General features: G+C 50.8%; 1 protein-coding gene across 1 annotated transcript in view; it reads right to left on the bottom strand.

The window, feature by feature from the left end:
• cckbrb (cholecystokinin B receptor b) overlaps positions 1–15,000 on the bottom strand; it is a 19,093-nt gene that overhangs the window by 3,266 nt on the left and 827 nt on the right. Inside the window, exons 2-4 of the mRNA XM_030344189.1 lie at positions 6,792–7,043; positions 4,670–4,931; positions 624–751 (exon numbers count right to left, since the gene is read on the bottom strand). Coding sequence (XP_030200049.1) covers positions 624–751; positions 4,670–4,931; positions 6,792–7,043 — 642 coding nt within the window. The remainder of the gene's footprint in view (positions 1–623; positions 752–4,669; positions 4,932–6,791; positions 7,044–15,000) is intronic.

The following is a 15,000-nucleotide window of genomic DNA, read 5'->3' as shown; positions in this document are numbered from 1 at the left end:
CTCCATAGGATAAATTGCCGGCGAACCGCTCTATCGGAGCCTTCTCTCGGAGGGACGCTAAAGTGTGTTGCATAGCGACCGTCGATGCATAGCGGCAGCCAGGAGGGACTACTTTTTTGTATTCTTTAATTAAACGGCTATTTTGACTTTCTTGGTTTCTTTTTAAATGTAGTGTGTCTATGACTTTCGTTTCGCCATAACAGTAACCGTTGTATAAAAGCAATAGATCACTTCAGTCAGTGGCATGTGCTCATTATACCACTGTTAAGGGGCGTTGTCCGGCCCCGTATATATATATATATATATATATAAATGTATACATATATGTATATAATCATTTTAATTGTACACATTTTGTCAAATTTGAAGATTTGAATACTTCCAATGCTCCCTCTCTTTTCTGATGTGTATCATGTGCCCATCATTCTAAATACACCAGTATAAACACTTCTTAAGCAGATCAATTTACCCAGCGATCTGTTTTGAACCAGTCTACTACCCTGTGTTCACACCAACCCCGAGAGGATCTGAACCCGGTCTACACCATCTCCTCCTCCACCCACTCAGGCCAGCCGCTACACCTGCTGCTCTCCAGCGGTGTAGTGGTGTTCAGACAGGCTCACCGGTGGACTCTCTCTTCTGGCCCATCTCCAGCTGGATGCCGCGGTAAAGCTCCCGGGAGATGAGGCCGTAGGCCACGATCATCACCAGCCCCGGTACCACAAACAGCATCAGCAGCAGCAGGACGCACCTGGGGCCAACAGGGGGAACAGGGGCCGACACAGAGGGTTAGCTCGCAGGACAAACACACGCAAGATAATAGAAACTCCCACATGGAAGAGAAACTGGCGCAAACACAGAAATACATTCTCTCTCCAACATCAGACCGACACCGTAGTGAATCCTCTCCAACAGACCAACACCGTAGTGAATCCTCTCCAACAGACCAACACCGTAGTGAATCCTCTCCATCAGACCAACACCGTAGTGAATCCTCTCCATCAGACCAACACCGTAGTGAATCCTCTCCAACAGACCAACACCGTAGTGAATCCTCTCCAACAGACCAACACCGTAGTGAATCCTCTCCAACAGACCAACACCGTAGTGAATCCTCTCACACATCAGACCAACACCGTAGTGAATCCTCTCCATCAGACCAACACCGTAGTGAATCCTCTCCAACATCAGACCAACACCGTAGTGAATCCTCTCCAACAGACCAACACCGTAGTGAATCCTCTCCAACAGACCAACACCGTAGTGAATCCTCTCCATCAGACCAACACCGTAGTGAATCCTCTCCAACAGACCAACACCGTAGTGAATCCTCTCCATCAGACCAACACCGTAGTGAATCCTCTCCAACATCAGACCAACACCGTAGTGAATCCTCTCCAACATCAGACCAACACCGTAGTGAATCCTCTCCAACATCAGACCAACACCGTAGTGAATCCTCTCCATCAGACCAACACCGTAGTGAATCCTCTCCAACAGACCAACACCGTAGTGAATCCTCTCCAACAGACCAACACCGTAGTGAATCCTCTCCAACAGACCAACACCGTAGTGAATCCTCTCACACATCAGACCAACACCGTAGTGAATCCTCTCCAACAGACCAACACCGTAGTGAATCCTCTCCATCAGACCAACACCGTAGTGAATCCTCTCCAACAGACCAACACCGTAGTGAATCCTCTCACACATCAGACCAACACCGTAGTGAATCCTCTCCATCAGACCAACACCGTAGTGAATCCTCTCCAACAGACCAACACCGTAGTGAATCCTCTCCAACAGACCAACACCGTAGTGAATCCTCTCACACATCAGACCAACACCGTAGTGAATCCTCTCACACATCAGACCGACACCGTAGTGAATCCTCTCCAACAGACCAACACCGTAGTGAATCCTCTCCAACAGACCGACACCGTAGTGAATCCTCTCACACATCAGACCGACACCGTAGTGTGTTGGTTTGATGTCCTCTACAACATCAGCGTAGTTGGGGGTGGAGAACTAGCCCCTAGTTCTCCACCCCTGGTGGAGAAGGAGTGCTCCATCAGGGGTAGGTGCAGCCAAAGGGTTGGTGTTAACGTCCGCCTCTCTGTCTGAACGACCCTCAGGGAGAGTCCCTCCGCTCAGCCCAGGACGTCGAGGGCCGAGGGCACGACTCACTCTCTCAGAGTCGGCGGCCCTCTGAAGTGCGCTGGGCTTAAAGGCTGCGATGGCAGCAGATGTGTGTTCAACCGTGTTCCAGCGAAAAGAATAAAAACAGGTTTAAAACGGTTGGTTGTGCGTGTCACAGCGCGTTGCATGACCAACCCAGCAGTGGGGATCCAGAGACGGGCCACTAATGACAGGCCTGCGTCACGTCAGGAGATCCTGCTCTGTGATGCATACAGGAGCAGATGGTGTGTGTGTGTGTGTGTGTCTGTGTATGTGTGGGGCTGTGTGTGTGTCTGTGTGTGCGTGTGTGTGTGTGTGTGTGTGTGTGTGTGTGTGTGTGTGTGTGTGTGTGTGTGTGTGTGTGTGTGTGTGTGTGTGTGTGTGTGTGTGTGTGTGTGTGTGTGTGTATGTGTATGAATGATGACAAACTAAATGAAGCAGCACATCAACCTCAGTCCTGATTGACAGTAAGAGGTCGAGAGAAATGTCAAAAGCAGGTCGGCGCAAAATGACAAAAGGGAAAGAGAAACCACTCTTTAGTTCAGAAAGAAAGTGTGTGATTTAGAGAGACAGGCTTTATCCGTTGAACCTTCAAGCTGCCTTACCATCATTGTGATCGTAAGCGACTAAAGTTCAAACAAATTCCCAACCTGAATTGTTTTCTTATTCTTCATCCATGTAGCAACAGTCACCCTGGCAACCCCGTCTCCCCCATCGCTAGGCAATCACTCTCCTAATGAAACATCTCATTTCACCTCCGTTCCGTTCCAATACTTTAATACGGTGAAATCCCCCACATCAGAACTGGTTCAACAAAAACAACTAACTAAAACCACCACCACTCCCTGGATGGAGACCCCTAACCCTAACCTAGCCCTAACCTAACCTAAACTAACCCTAACCCTAACCTAACCTAACCTAACCTAACCCTAACCTAACCTAACCCTAACCCTAACCTAACCTAACCTAACCTATCCCTAACCCTAACCTAACCTAACCTAACCCTAAACCTAATCTAACCTAAACTAACCCTAACCCTAACCTAACCCTAACACTAACCCATGGGTCCAGACACGCTGCTCACCAACCATAACCAACCATAACTCAGGCCTGACCATACAACTTACCATCGGTAAACCATTATCTCAACTTAAACACTTTATCTTAGCCAACCTAATACCAAACTAACTACTCTAATCTAACACCTAAACTAACCACCTCTAACCTAACCTATAAACTAACCATCTCTAATCTAACACCTAAACTAACCACCTCTAACCTGACCTATAAACTAACCATCTCTAACCTGACCTATAAACTAACCATCTCTAACCTAACCTATAAACTAACCATCTCTAACCTAACCTATAAACTAACCAGCTCTAACCCAACCCCTAAACTAACCAGCTCTAACCTAACCCCTAAACTAACCAGCTCTAACCTAACCCCTAAACTAACCAGCTCTAACCCAACCCCTAAACTAACCAGCTCTAACCTAACCCCTAAACTAACCAGCTCTAACCCAACCCCTAAACTAACCAGCTCTAACCTGACCCCTAAACTAACCAGCTCTAACCTGCCCCCTAAACTAACCAGCTCTAACCTAACCCCTAAACTAACCAGCTCTAACCTAACCCCTAAACTAACCAGCTCTAACCTAACCCCTAAACTAACCAGCTCTAACCTGCCCCCTAAACTAACCAGCTCTAACCTAACCCCTAAACTAACCAGCTCTAACCTAACCCCTAAACTAACCAGCTCTAACCTAACCCCTAAACTAACCAGCTCTAACCTAACCCCTAAACTAACCAGCTCTAACCTGCCCCCTAAACTAACCAGCTCTAACCTAACGCCTAAACTAACCAGCTCTAACCCAACCCCTAAACTAACCAGCTCTAACCTGACCCCTAAACTAACCAGCTCTAACCTGCCCCCTAAACTAACCAGCTCTAACCTAACCCCTAAACTAACCAGCTCTAACCTAACCCCTAAACTAACCAGCTCTAACCTAACCCCTAAACTAACCAGCTCTAACCTGCCCCCTAAACTAACCAGCTCTAACCTAACCCCTAAACTAACCAGCTCTAACCTAACCCCTAAACTAACCAGCTCTAACCTAACCCCTAAACTAACCAGCTCTAACCTAACCCCTAAACTAACCAGCTCTAACCTAACCCCTAAACTAACCAGCTCTAACCTAACCCCTAAACTAACCAGCTCTAACCTGCCCCCTAAACTAACCAGCTCTAACCTAACCCCTAAACTAACCAGCTCTAACCTAACCCCTAAACTAACCAGCTCTAACCTAACCCCTAAACTAACCAGCTCTAACCTAACCCCTAAACTAACCAGCTCTAACCTAACCCCTAAACTAACCAGCTCTAACCTAACCCCTAAACTAACCAGCTCTAACCCAACCCCTAAACTAACCAGCTCTAACCTAACCCCTAAACTAACCAGCTCTAACCTGCCCCCTCAGCCGCCCACTCACCAGGCCTGCTCGGCCGTGGCGTGGGGCCACTTGTGGCGGCACTGGTGTCCGGTGGTGTTGCCGGGGGTCCTGAAGGTGTCCAGGTGGCTGATGATGGGGTAGGGCGTCATGACGACGAAGGCCAGCAGCCAGGTGGCGGCGATGACGCGGTAGGCGTGTGAGCGCGTCTGCCACACCCGCGACTTCAGCGGGTTGCAGATGGCGCTGTAGCGCTCGATCGCTATGGCGACCAGGCTGAAGGTGGAGATGCTGACGGAGGTGCCTGGGTGGAGGAGAGGGAACACCGTCACCGCCCGCTTATTATTGGATGTCTGGAGCCGTGGAGACCCATGAGGCGGCGGGCCGGATGTCAACCTCGTATCTGATCTCTCATTGGCTGCCTCGTGTGGCGGCGGAGACGAGGGAGGGTGAGGGGGGAGACGAGGGGGGAGTCGAGGGGAGATATGAAAGTGAGCAGCGGAGAGCAGATGGATATCAGCGGCCGGCCGGAGGAAATCAGAGCGGCCCACGATGCAGCACCTCAACGCTGACAAGGTTCAGACAGGGGGAGGGAGAGAGAGAGAGAGAGAGAGAGAGAGAGAGAGAGAGAGAGAGAGAGAGAGAGAGAGAGAGAGAGAGAGAGAGAGAGAAGAGAGAGAGAGAGAGAGAGAGGGAGAGAGAGAGAGAGGGGGAGAGAGAGAGGGAGAGAGAGAGAGGGAGAGAGAGAGAAAGAGAGAGAGAGCGAGAGACAGAGAGCGACAGAGAGAGAGACAGAGAGGATGAGAGTCCAACCCACAGGGCTCTATGCTGCAGCGTGCTGCCGAGCCTCCAGGGGCGCTGTAGAGCAGCTCTGTCCGATGAGCCGTGGTCTGTCAGCCTCATCACCGGAGCATCCTAACGTATCCCTCCTCCCTGGAGCAGGCTTGCAGGCCCCTCCCCCCCCGCTATGTGAAGCCGGCTTCCTGCCCCGCCCCCCAGACACGCTGATAACTGCGCTGCCTCGTTCCCCCTGAAGGCCTGCCGTGACACGGGCCGTCACTGTGATGAGGCTCTCTCACCCTCTCACCCTCTCAGGACTCACCCTCTCAGGACTCACCCTCTCAGGACTCACCCTCTCAGGACGCACCCTCTCAGGACTCACCCTCTCACCCTCTCAGGACTCACCCTCTCAGGACTCACCCTCTCAGGACTCACCCTCTCAGGACTCACCCTCTAACGACTCACCCTCTCAGGACTCACCCTCTCAGGACTCACCCTCTCACCCTCTCAGGACTCACCCTATCACGACTCACCCTCTCCGGACTCACCCTCTCACCCTCACAGGACTCACCCTCTCACCCTCTCAGGACTCACCCTCTCAGGACTCACCCTCTCAGGACTGACCCTCTCACCCTCTCAGGACTCACCCTCTCAGGACTGACCCTCTCACCCTCTCAGGACTCACCCTCTCAGGACTCACCCTCTCAGGACTCACCCTCTCACCCTATCAGGACTCACCCTCTTAGGACTCACCCTCTCACCCTATCAGGACTCACCCTCTCACCCTCTCAGGACTCATCCTCTCAGGACTCACCCTCTCAGGACTGACCCTCTCACCCTCTCAGGACTCATCCTCTCACCCTCTCAGGACTCACCCTCCCTGACTCACCCTCTAACGACTCACCCTCTCAGGACTCACTCTCTCAGGACTCACCCTCTCACCCTCTCACCCTCTCAGGACTCACCCTCTCAGGACTCACCCTCTCAGGACTCACCCTCTCACCCTCTCAGGACTCACCCTCTCAGGACTCACCCTCCCTGACTCACCCTCTAACGACTCACCCTCTCAGGACTCACCCTCTCAGGACTGACCCTCTCACCCTCTCAGGACTCACCCTCCCTGACTCACCCTCTAACGACTCACCCTCTCAGGACTCACCCTCTCACCCTCTCAGGACTCACCCTCTCAGGACTCACCCTCTCAGGACTCACCCTCTCAGGACTGACCCTCTCACCCTCTCAGGACTCGACCTCTCAGGACTCACCCTCTCCGGACTCACCCTCTCACCCTCTCAGGACTCACCCTCTAACGACTCACCCTCTCAGGACTCACCCTCTCACCCTCTCAGGACTCACCCTCCCTGACTCACCCTCCCTGACTCACCCATGAGGTAGGCCACGATCTTGCACATGGCGGCTCCGAAGATGAAGTCCTTGAGCAGGCTGGGGATGAGGTTGAAGGGCATGCAGAACAGCGCCATCATCAGGTCGCTGAGCGCCAGCGACAGCAGGAAGGTGTTGGTGACCGTCCGCATGCGCTTGTTCACAGCCAGCACCACGATGATCAGCAGGTTCCCCAGCACGCTCAGCAGGAAGATCAGCGAGTACAGCAGGATGCGGAGGGTGTGGTCCTCGCCTGGGGGGAGAGGAGGGGAGGAGAAGGGAGGAGGGGGGTAACGACAGAGGCAGAGAGAGAGGGAGAGGGAGGGACAGGAGGAGGAGGGGAAGACGAGGAGAGGGACAGGGAGAGGGAGAGGGAGGGAGGGGAGGAGGAGGGGAGAGGAGGAGGAGAGGGACAGGGAGCGGGAGGGAGGGAGGGAGGGAGGGGAGAAGGGGGAGGGGACAGGAGGGAGGGACAGGAGGAGGAGAGGGAGAGGGGGCATTAACAGGAAGTTATTAAGGAGCAGAGCCGACACACTGACAGATTAAGTGATGAGGGGTCCCCGTAATGAGGGCCTCGCCTCGTATCTGTCAGCAGGATTCATCCGGTGACAGTGACCCCCGGTGACAGTGACCCCCGGTGACAGTGACCCCCGGTGACAGTGACCCCCGGTGGCAGTGACCCCCGGTGACAGTGACCCCCGGTGACAGTGACCCCCGGTGACAGTGACCCCCGGTGACAGTGACCCCCGGTGACAGTGACCCCCGGTGGCTGCTTTCAGCCGCACCTTAAGAAGAGGAGGGGGGGGTCCTCTGGAATCTCCCTGTGATTCACCGGTTATCTGCAGAGCTATCGATTGAGACAGAGGGCTGTGAGTTTGGCCGTCCATCTTTCAGAGAGCCCTCTGAGAGATGAAGGCGACACAGAACGGCATTTCAGTTTCTCACATCATGATAACCAATGAAACGCATCAGCAGTGGCCTGAGTGGGCGGGCTTAACATTCCAACCAATGAGGAACCTGTGATGGGGTTTGATTTCGTTTGACAGCAGGCAGCATGTGTACATATGTACACCGTGACCAAAAAGTTTTGCTACACACTGAGCAAAACGTAAGCAGCGTGAAGTTCTAACGCTCCAAGCTGCCATATCTACGTCAATTTAACTGGGGTGAAGAGCACTGATTGGATGAATTACCTGCTGTTAAACCTCTTGTTGGAGACTGGATTGGTAGTTCTTTACATACTAATCAATCGCAACCTGTATTGATTCAGTTGGCCTTGAGACAGCAGAGCCCAATACGCAATAACACCATGCTTGGGTGGGAGAGAGAGAGAGAGAGAGAGAGAGAGAGAGAGAGAGAGAGAGGGAGAGAGAGAGAGAGAGAGAGAGAGAGAGAGAGCGGGAGAGAGAGAAAGAAAGTGTGTGCATTTCTTTGTGTCATAGCGTTTGTTGTCTATGTTAGTGTGTGTATTGGGCTGTCACAAAATCGAAGATAAATGATGGTATCTTTAACCTCTTAAGACCCATTCGCCCACCGGTGGGCGATTTGTGTTTGTTGACCACATGTTCCCACTACGCAGCGACATAACCCGCTTCAACTTTCATCATTACAGACATTCTATACATCGTTAGAAAGGGTAGAATCTCCACAATTTATTCATCCGGTTTTTTTTTTTCATAAATCATGAGCACAAAACCATAAATATTGATATTAACCAGCATGGTAAACCGGAAATGCCAATAAAACAGAGAGACTCCCTACCTTTGAAGCAATCCGAGAACCGTAATATGTGTCCATTCCTCAATTATTTATATTCCAAATGTCCGTGAGAATCCACTGATCAAAAGCATCCACATGGTTTTTCATAAAATTATTCCAGCTTGTGAATATTGTCGTGTAAAGTCCATTTGTTTACCATCTCCAAACTTTGTTCGTCAACTAACATCCAGCTTTTCAAAGCCGCACGGATATTTTCTCTACCTCCAGTATGGAGTTGTTGGGTATGCTTGTTTTCATCACTTTGCTGGCTACAAAATGAAAGTGTCCCCGTCTTTTTCTGTTCAGTTTTCACCCCGGTACAGCCCGTGAAGTAGATGGAGCGCTCCCAGTTCGAAGGGCCAATGGGCTTTGTTTACTTTGTTACGCGGCTTTAGTATAGGGACAGCGTATTGGCTATTGATATATCAGTCACTTGGGCTTCTAGCCAATGAGTTTACCTTTCCAACGCTACCAGGCGTGTCCAGGTGTGATACGTATGAGCCGAGATATACAGCTGCGTCATCACGGCAGACAACTCGCTTTGCGCATGACAGAGCCTCCAGCGGACCAGGACGCACGCCGCACACATTGATCACATTGATTTCGCCGTTTACAATGGCGAAATCAACGAAGAAAACGAAATATTACACACATGAAGAAGCCCTCGCTTTGATTTTGGCTTCATCCGAGGACAGCGAAGACAGCCAATATGATTCTGAGATAGAGGAGATGTTCAAGCAACAATTGGACGAAGTCTTAGATCGGTGAGTGACGCCATCTATGTGTATTTTTGTGTGTGGGTTTTTATGCTTACAGTGAACAATGCAGTATAGTTATATAGTATACATTATATATATAAATGAAAAAATGACAGAAATGATATAAATGAAATGTTTATTTGTTTTCTATGTAAATAACACCCCATTGAATTGCATTTATATATTTCTTCATTATATTTGGTGACATTTGTGCATTGCATTGTGTTTGTAGGTCAATGTCTGAGGACAGTGATGCGGATTGGGAGCCGCAAAGCCAGACAGGCAGACCCCCGGCCCCCACTCCTACTGAAGGTGGTCGTGAGAGATCCGGTAGTGTCTCATCACATGACAATATCTCAATATGGCCATATCAAATGAATGTGTGAAAAAATTATGTTTTGAATCATGGAGAAAGGTTTTATAGTCACCAAAATGCTTCAGTAATGTTTCCAGTGTCACAGAAGTGAGTAAATGCATTTGGCACAATTTGGCCATTTTGGAGACATTTTGGAGAGGTTTGGGCCGCCAGTGACCACACACCATAAAAACTCCATTAACTCCCAAAGCTTTAGGCCTAGAACTCCAAATTTTTTTCCAGGTGTAGTTGGCATGATGTAGAAGGTATTTGGCATATTGCCATATGCCTTACATAAAGCACATCCTAGTTATTGTAGTTCAAATATGACCCATTATTTTCGAAGACAAAAAAATTGCTTTAGAGCCATGTCTGAACTGATGTCATTTAGGTTGTGTGTATGACACATGCCAAATAAACATATCTACAGAAACTAGAGCTTGTCAGCTTTCAAATGAAGTATCATACATCCATCTAGGACTTAGGGTTACTGTGTTATAAGCTTTTCCATTTGGGTATGTGTTTAGGCGAAAAAAACCAAAATACTGCCGGGCCTTAACAGGTGGATTTCAATGGCCGCCAGCCAGAGGCAGCTGACTGCGGCTCCATTCAGACACACTGCCAGCAGAACCTGGTCCTCACATCATTACCAGGACGTCAGCTAGGGAGAGAGACCCTGCAACGGCTGCAGCTCTCCTCACCTGTCTCCAAGACGCCCCCCCCCACCCGCTGGGCCCCCGAGACCAGCAGGCTGACCCGGCAGGGGGTCCGGGGGGGCCGGTGGTGGCCCCCACACCAGGCCCGCCCTGGCTCAACGGAGAGGACTCCAGAACGTCCACGATGTTCACTCCCTCTGACTGCAGCCTGCTGGGAGGCATCCTGGGAGAGGTCCCAACCCCACCTGCTATACCTGCTCCTCTCTGCTCCACCTCCCTACTCCACCTCCCTACTCCTCCTCCCTTCTCCACCTCCCTACTGCTCCTCTCTGCTCCACTTCCCTACTCCTCCTCCCTGCTCCACCTTCCTACTCCACCTCCCTACTCCTCCTCCCTGCTCCACCTTCCTACTCCACCTCCCTACTCCTCCTCCCTTCTCCACCTCCCTACTGCTCCTCTCTGCTCCACTTCCCTACTCCTCCTCCCTGCTCCACCTTCCTACTCCACCTCCCTGCTCCTCTCTGCTCCACCTCCCTACTCCTCCTCCCACCTTCCTACTCCACCTCCCTGCTCCTCTCTGCTCCACCTCCCTACTCTTCCTCCCTCCTCCTCTCTGCTCCACCTCCCTACTGCACCTCTCTGCTCCACCTCCCTGCTCCTGAATCAGAGAGGTTGTGACAGTGAGCTGGTGTGTAGCTCACCAGATGTAGAACATCTGTAAACATCTGTGAACATCAGCCTGTAAACGGTGGAGTGCTTCAGCTTCGAGAGCTTTTCCACATCATTGGTTTTAACTGAGGTCACAGGTAGGTCAGCAAGTCGATCGATGAGCCGCTTTCACTCGCTCACCCACACACACACACACCCACACACACACCCCACACACGCACGCACGCACGCACGCACGCACGCACGCACACACACACACACACACACACACACACACACACACACCACACACACACACACACACACACACACACACACACACCACACACACACACACACACGCACGCACGCACACACACACACACGCACACACACACACACACACACGCACACACACACAATTCTGCCATCTATCCTGATGAATGATAAGTGGATAGGAGGGTGAATGAGGTGCAGTCAGTTCATTAAACATCAGGGATTCTTTATTTTATTACAGTACAGTTAAAAGCTCCTGCACAACTAGGATGGATGGATGAAGATGTTTCCCATGCATGCCCACAGACACAGTTTGTGTCTGTGGGCATGCATGTGAGTACGTGCACGTGTCGTTAAAACAATAAACCTGAAGAAAAAACGTAACAAGATTTTCCACTCATTAAATCCTAATCAGACAATTGGCTTGGCCAGTTCAAACTGCATCTACCAGAGCGTACTCACTGGATGGGCAGTGAACTACATTGACATTCAGGGCATTTAGCAGACGCTTTTATCCAAAGCTAAATAAAATAAGTACATTAGTCATAAGAAAGAGAAACAACAACATATCTCTGTTGGTATAGTAAGGATTTTATAGATACAAGTTCCAAGCACTAACAATCACTAGGTTAATCCATTCCCCGTGTACAACAAAGATAGCTAGGATAAGATGCTAAGTACTACTTTTAAGTGCAAGGACGTACAACATACAATTAGTGTGTAAGAGGGGTGTGTGTGTGTGTGTGTGGGGGGGGGCTTTGCAGAGTCCAGGTGAACCCTGAATAAGTCAGTCTTTTGCGGAAGCTGGTGAGCGACTCTGCGGTCCTGACGCCTGACGACTGTATTCAGCGGATCATTCAGGATTGAACATTGTCGTCTCTCTAGAGTTGCATAGAGCGGAGCAATGATCATCGGCTTTACAATAACGGGGCCGTGTCCATCACAGGGTCCCGGCAGCCCGGGGACTCCCTCCTCAGAGGAACTCAGGAGCGTTTCTCCATCACAGGGTCCCGGCCGCCCGTCAGTGGAACTCGGGAGCGTTTCTCCTCACGTATTGCTCAGGATTGTCTTCCACTCTCTTATTCTTACTCGTGGTTTTCCTGATTTTCAATTAATTTGTTTATTAAGGTGCAGTTCATGATTGTATTGAGTTTAATTGGATGTTCTGGGTTTTAGCTTATCTCATTTGATCAATCTTCTGTGGTTTCCCTGTGATACTTTGAATCGTGGTCGGACCCTGTAGCGACCTGGCCCTGTGTGTCTGTGTCTCTTCCCTCTCCACATGTGCTGGGCTCCAGACGTTTAAGGACATGCCAACAGGAGAGGAGGCGTCCTGCAGTGGGACGTGATGGAGCGTTGTTTAGCCCCGCAGTAAACAGGCTGCCACGCACATACCTGAGCACGGCAGCCCTGGGACACACACACATCCAGGCAGCCCTGGGACACACACACATCCAGGCAGCCCTGGGACACACACACATCCATGCAGGCCATATCCCGTCAACCATCCTAAATCTAATTAATGGCCGAGCTCACCACCATCATTATTAACTTACCAGTGAATTACTGTCAAACACGTATGAAAAGAAATGATAATTTTTTAACTTGGTATTATAACACTGGGAGAAGAGTAATGTGTACACGTTTAATGAATTGCCGTAATTCTCATTTTACCGCAGGCCGTGAGGCACGGATTGCGCTGAAATACTCATGAATCTTTTAGTTTTCATCAGTTTTTCTTCGGACGCATATCTGAATACTTATTGACTCGCTTTCTCTTGCTCGCGCACACACACACACACACACGCACGCACACACACACACACACACACACACACACACACACACACACACACACACACACACACACACACACACACACACACACACACACACACACACACACGTACACATAGACTCAATCTGTTTTCTGTGTGGATTTCTGTTTACTCGGCCAACGAGGAAAGCCCCGGTCGTGTCCATCTAAGATATTGGTAAATGTCAGCACTACTGGATAATCCAACACTGGAAATGTCAGAGCGGGCTGAGCTCCCCGGGCCCGCAAATAGAGTGAGAGGAGAGGGAGAGGGAGAGAGAGAGAGAGAGAGGGAGAGAGAGAGAGAGAGAGAGAGAGAGAGGCAGAGCGAGAGAGAGAGAGAGAGAGAGAGAGAGAGAGAGAGAGAGAGAGAGAGAGAGAGAGAGAGATGGAAACCACTATCCTTTGAATGAAGCCCCACAAACCACATCTCTCCTAAAACGTTCAGGGTACAAGGATTTCCAAAATGCAAAATAACATCACGTCTGACTTCACGTCAGGGAGGGTAGGGAGGAGAGGTGAGGAAGGGGGAGACCAGAGACCCTCACCCCCTCCCCCCGACTTCCTGGTCCAGAGAGGAGCCGACAGCAGAAGTCCTCCTGCTGCTCCTCCTCCTCCTCTTCCTCCTCCTCCTGCTCCTTCTCTTCCTCCTCCTCCTCCTCCTCCCCCTCCCCCTCCTACTCCTCCCCCTCCTCCCCCCACTCCTCCTCCTCCTCCCCCCCCTCCCCCTCCTCCTCCTCTCCTCCTCCTCTCCTCCTCCTCCTCCTCCCCCTCCTCCTCCTCCTCCTGCTCCTCCTCCTCCCCCTCCTCCTCCTCTTCCTCACAGAGGAGATCTTCATCGATCACTAAATGGCTGCTCAGCAGCGATCAATAACCCTCATCACTACGCACCTCCGTCGGCACGGCGACAGGACGAGCAGAGGCAGAACAACGCCCGCCCCAGCGGTCCACCGCCCCCTGCCCCGTCCCCGGTGAACCCCCCCTCGAGGGGATGTACCCAGGACACGGTCAACACCATCACAGGGGGGGGGGTGGCTCTGTGGGGGACGTAGAGGGGAATGAGGAGGAGGGAACAGAGAGAGAGAACAAGGCGCGTTCCATTTTATCATCGCCACCCGAGTTCCCAAAGATCTTTCTCTTTTTCCTTCTGTGTATGTGTGTGTGTGTCGTGAATATGTGTTTGTGTGTGTATATGTGTGTTTGTGTGTATATGTGTGTAAATGTGTGTGTATATGTGTGTGTGCCTGTACGTGTGTGTGTGTGTGTGTGTGTGTGTGTGTGTGTGTGTGTGTGTGTGTGTGTGTGTGTGTGTGTGCCTGTACGTGTGTGTGTGTGTGTGTGTGTGTGTGTGTGTGTGTGTGTGTGTGTGTGTGTGTGTGTGTGTGTGTGTGTGCATGCGTGCGTGCGTCACTAGTGCCCCAGAGCTGGCTAGTGATCAGTAAGGCAGTGAGAGCCGATCAAATAGATCAGAGCAGATGGAGCAGCGATATGAGCGCAAGGCTCTGATTGGTTGTTGGAGTCGCTGCTCGGCTGCTGATATGATGCGCCTACAGATGCGCTGAAGTCCCAGTGCTAGAAGATCAACAACAGATTGTGCTCATGAATGGTGAAGCACATTATACTATAATTAATGAATTTGCAGAACCAATAAAAAGTGAACCTCTCTTCTTTTTAATTAGCGAATAAATCATAAACATGCATGCACTCGCACACACACACACAAATTAACACAGAGACACACATATATGCACAGTGCACACACAGGCAAACAAGCACATGGGTTGGCACACACACACACGCACACACACACACACACACACACACACACACACACACACACACACACACACACACAAACACACACCCGGACACACACACACACACACACACACACAAAATATGGAAATAGAAGCAACATTAAAACCAGAGTAAACAGCATTAAC

This window comes from Gadus morhua, chromosome 20 (genome assembly GCF_902167405.1).
Source record: "Gadus morhua chromosome 20, gadMor3.0, whole genome shotgun sequence".
Taxonomy (NCBI): Eukaryota; Metazoa; Chordata; class Actinopteri; order Gadiformes; family Gadidae; genus Gadus; species Gadus morhua.
Note: the sequence above shows the minus strand (reverse complement) of the source record. Positions and strands in the feature narration are given on the sequence as shown.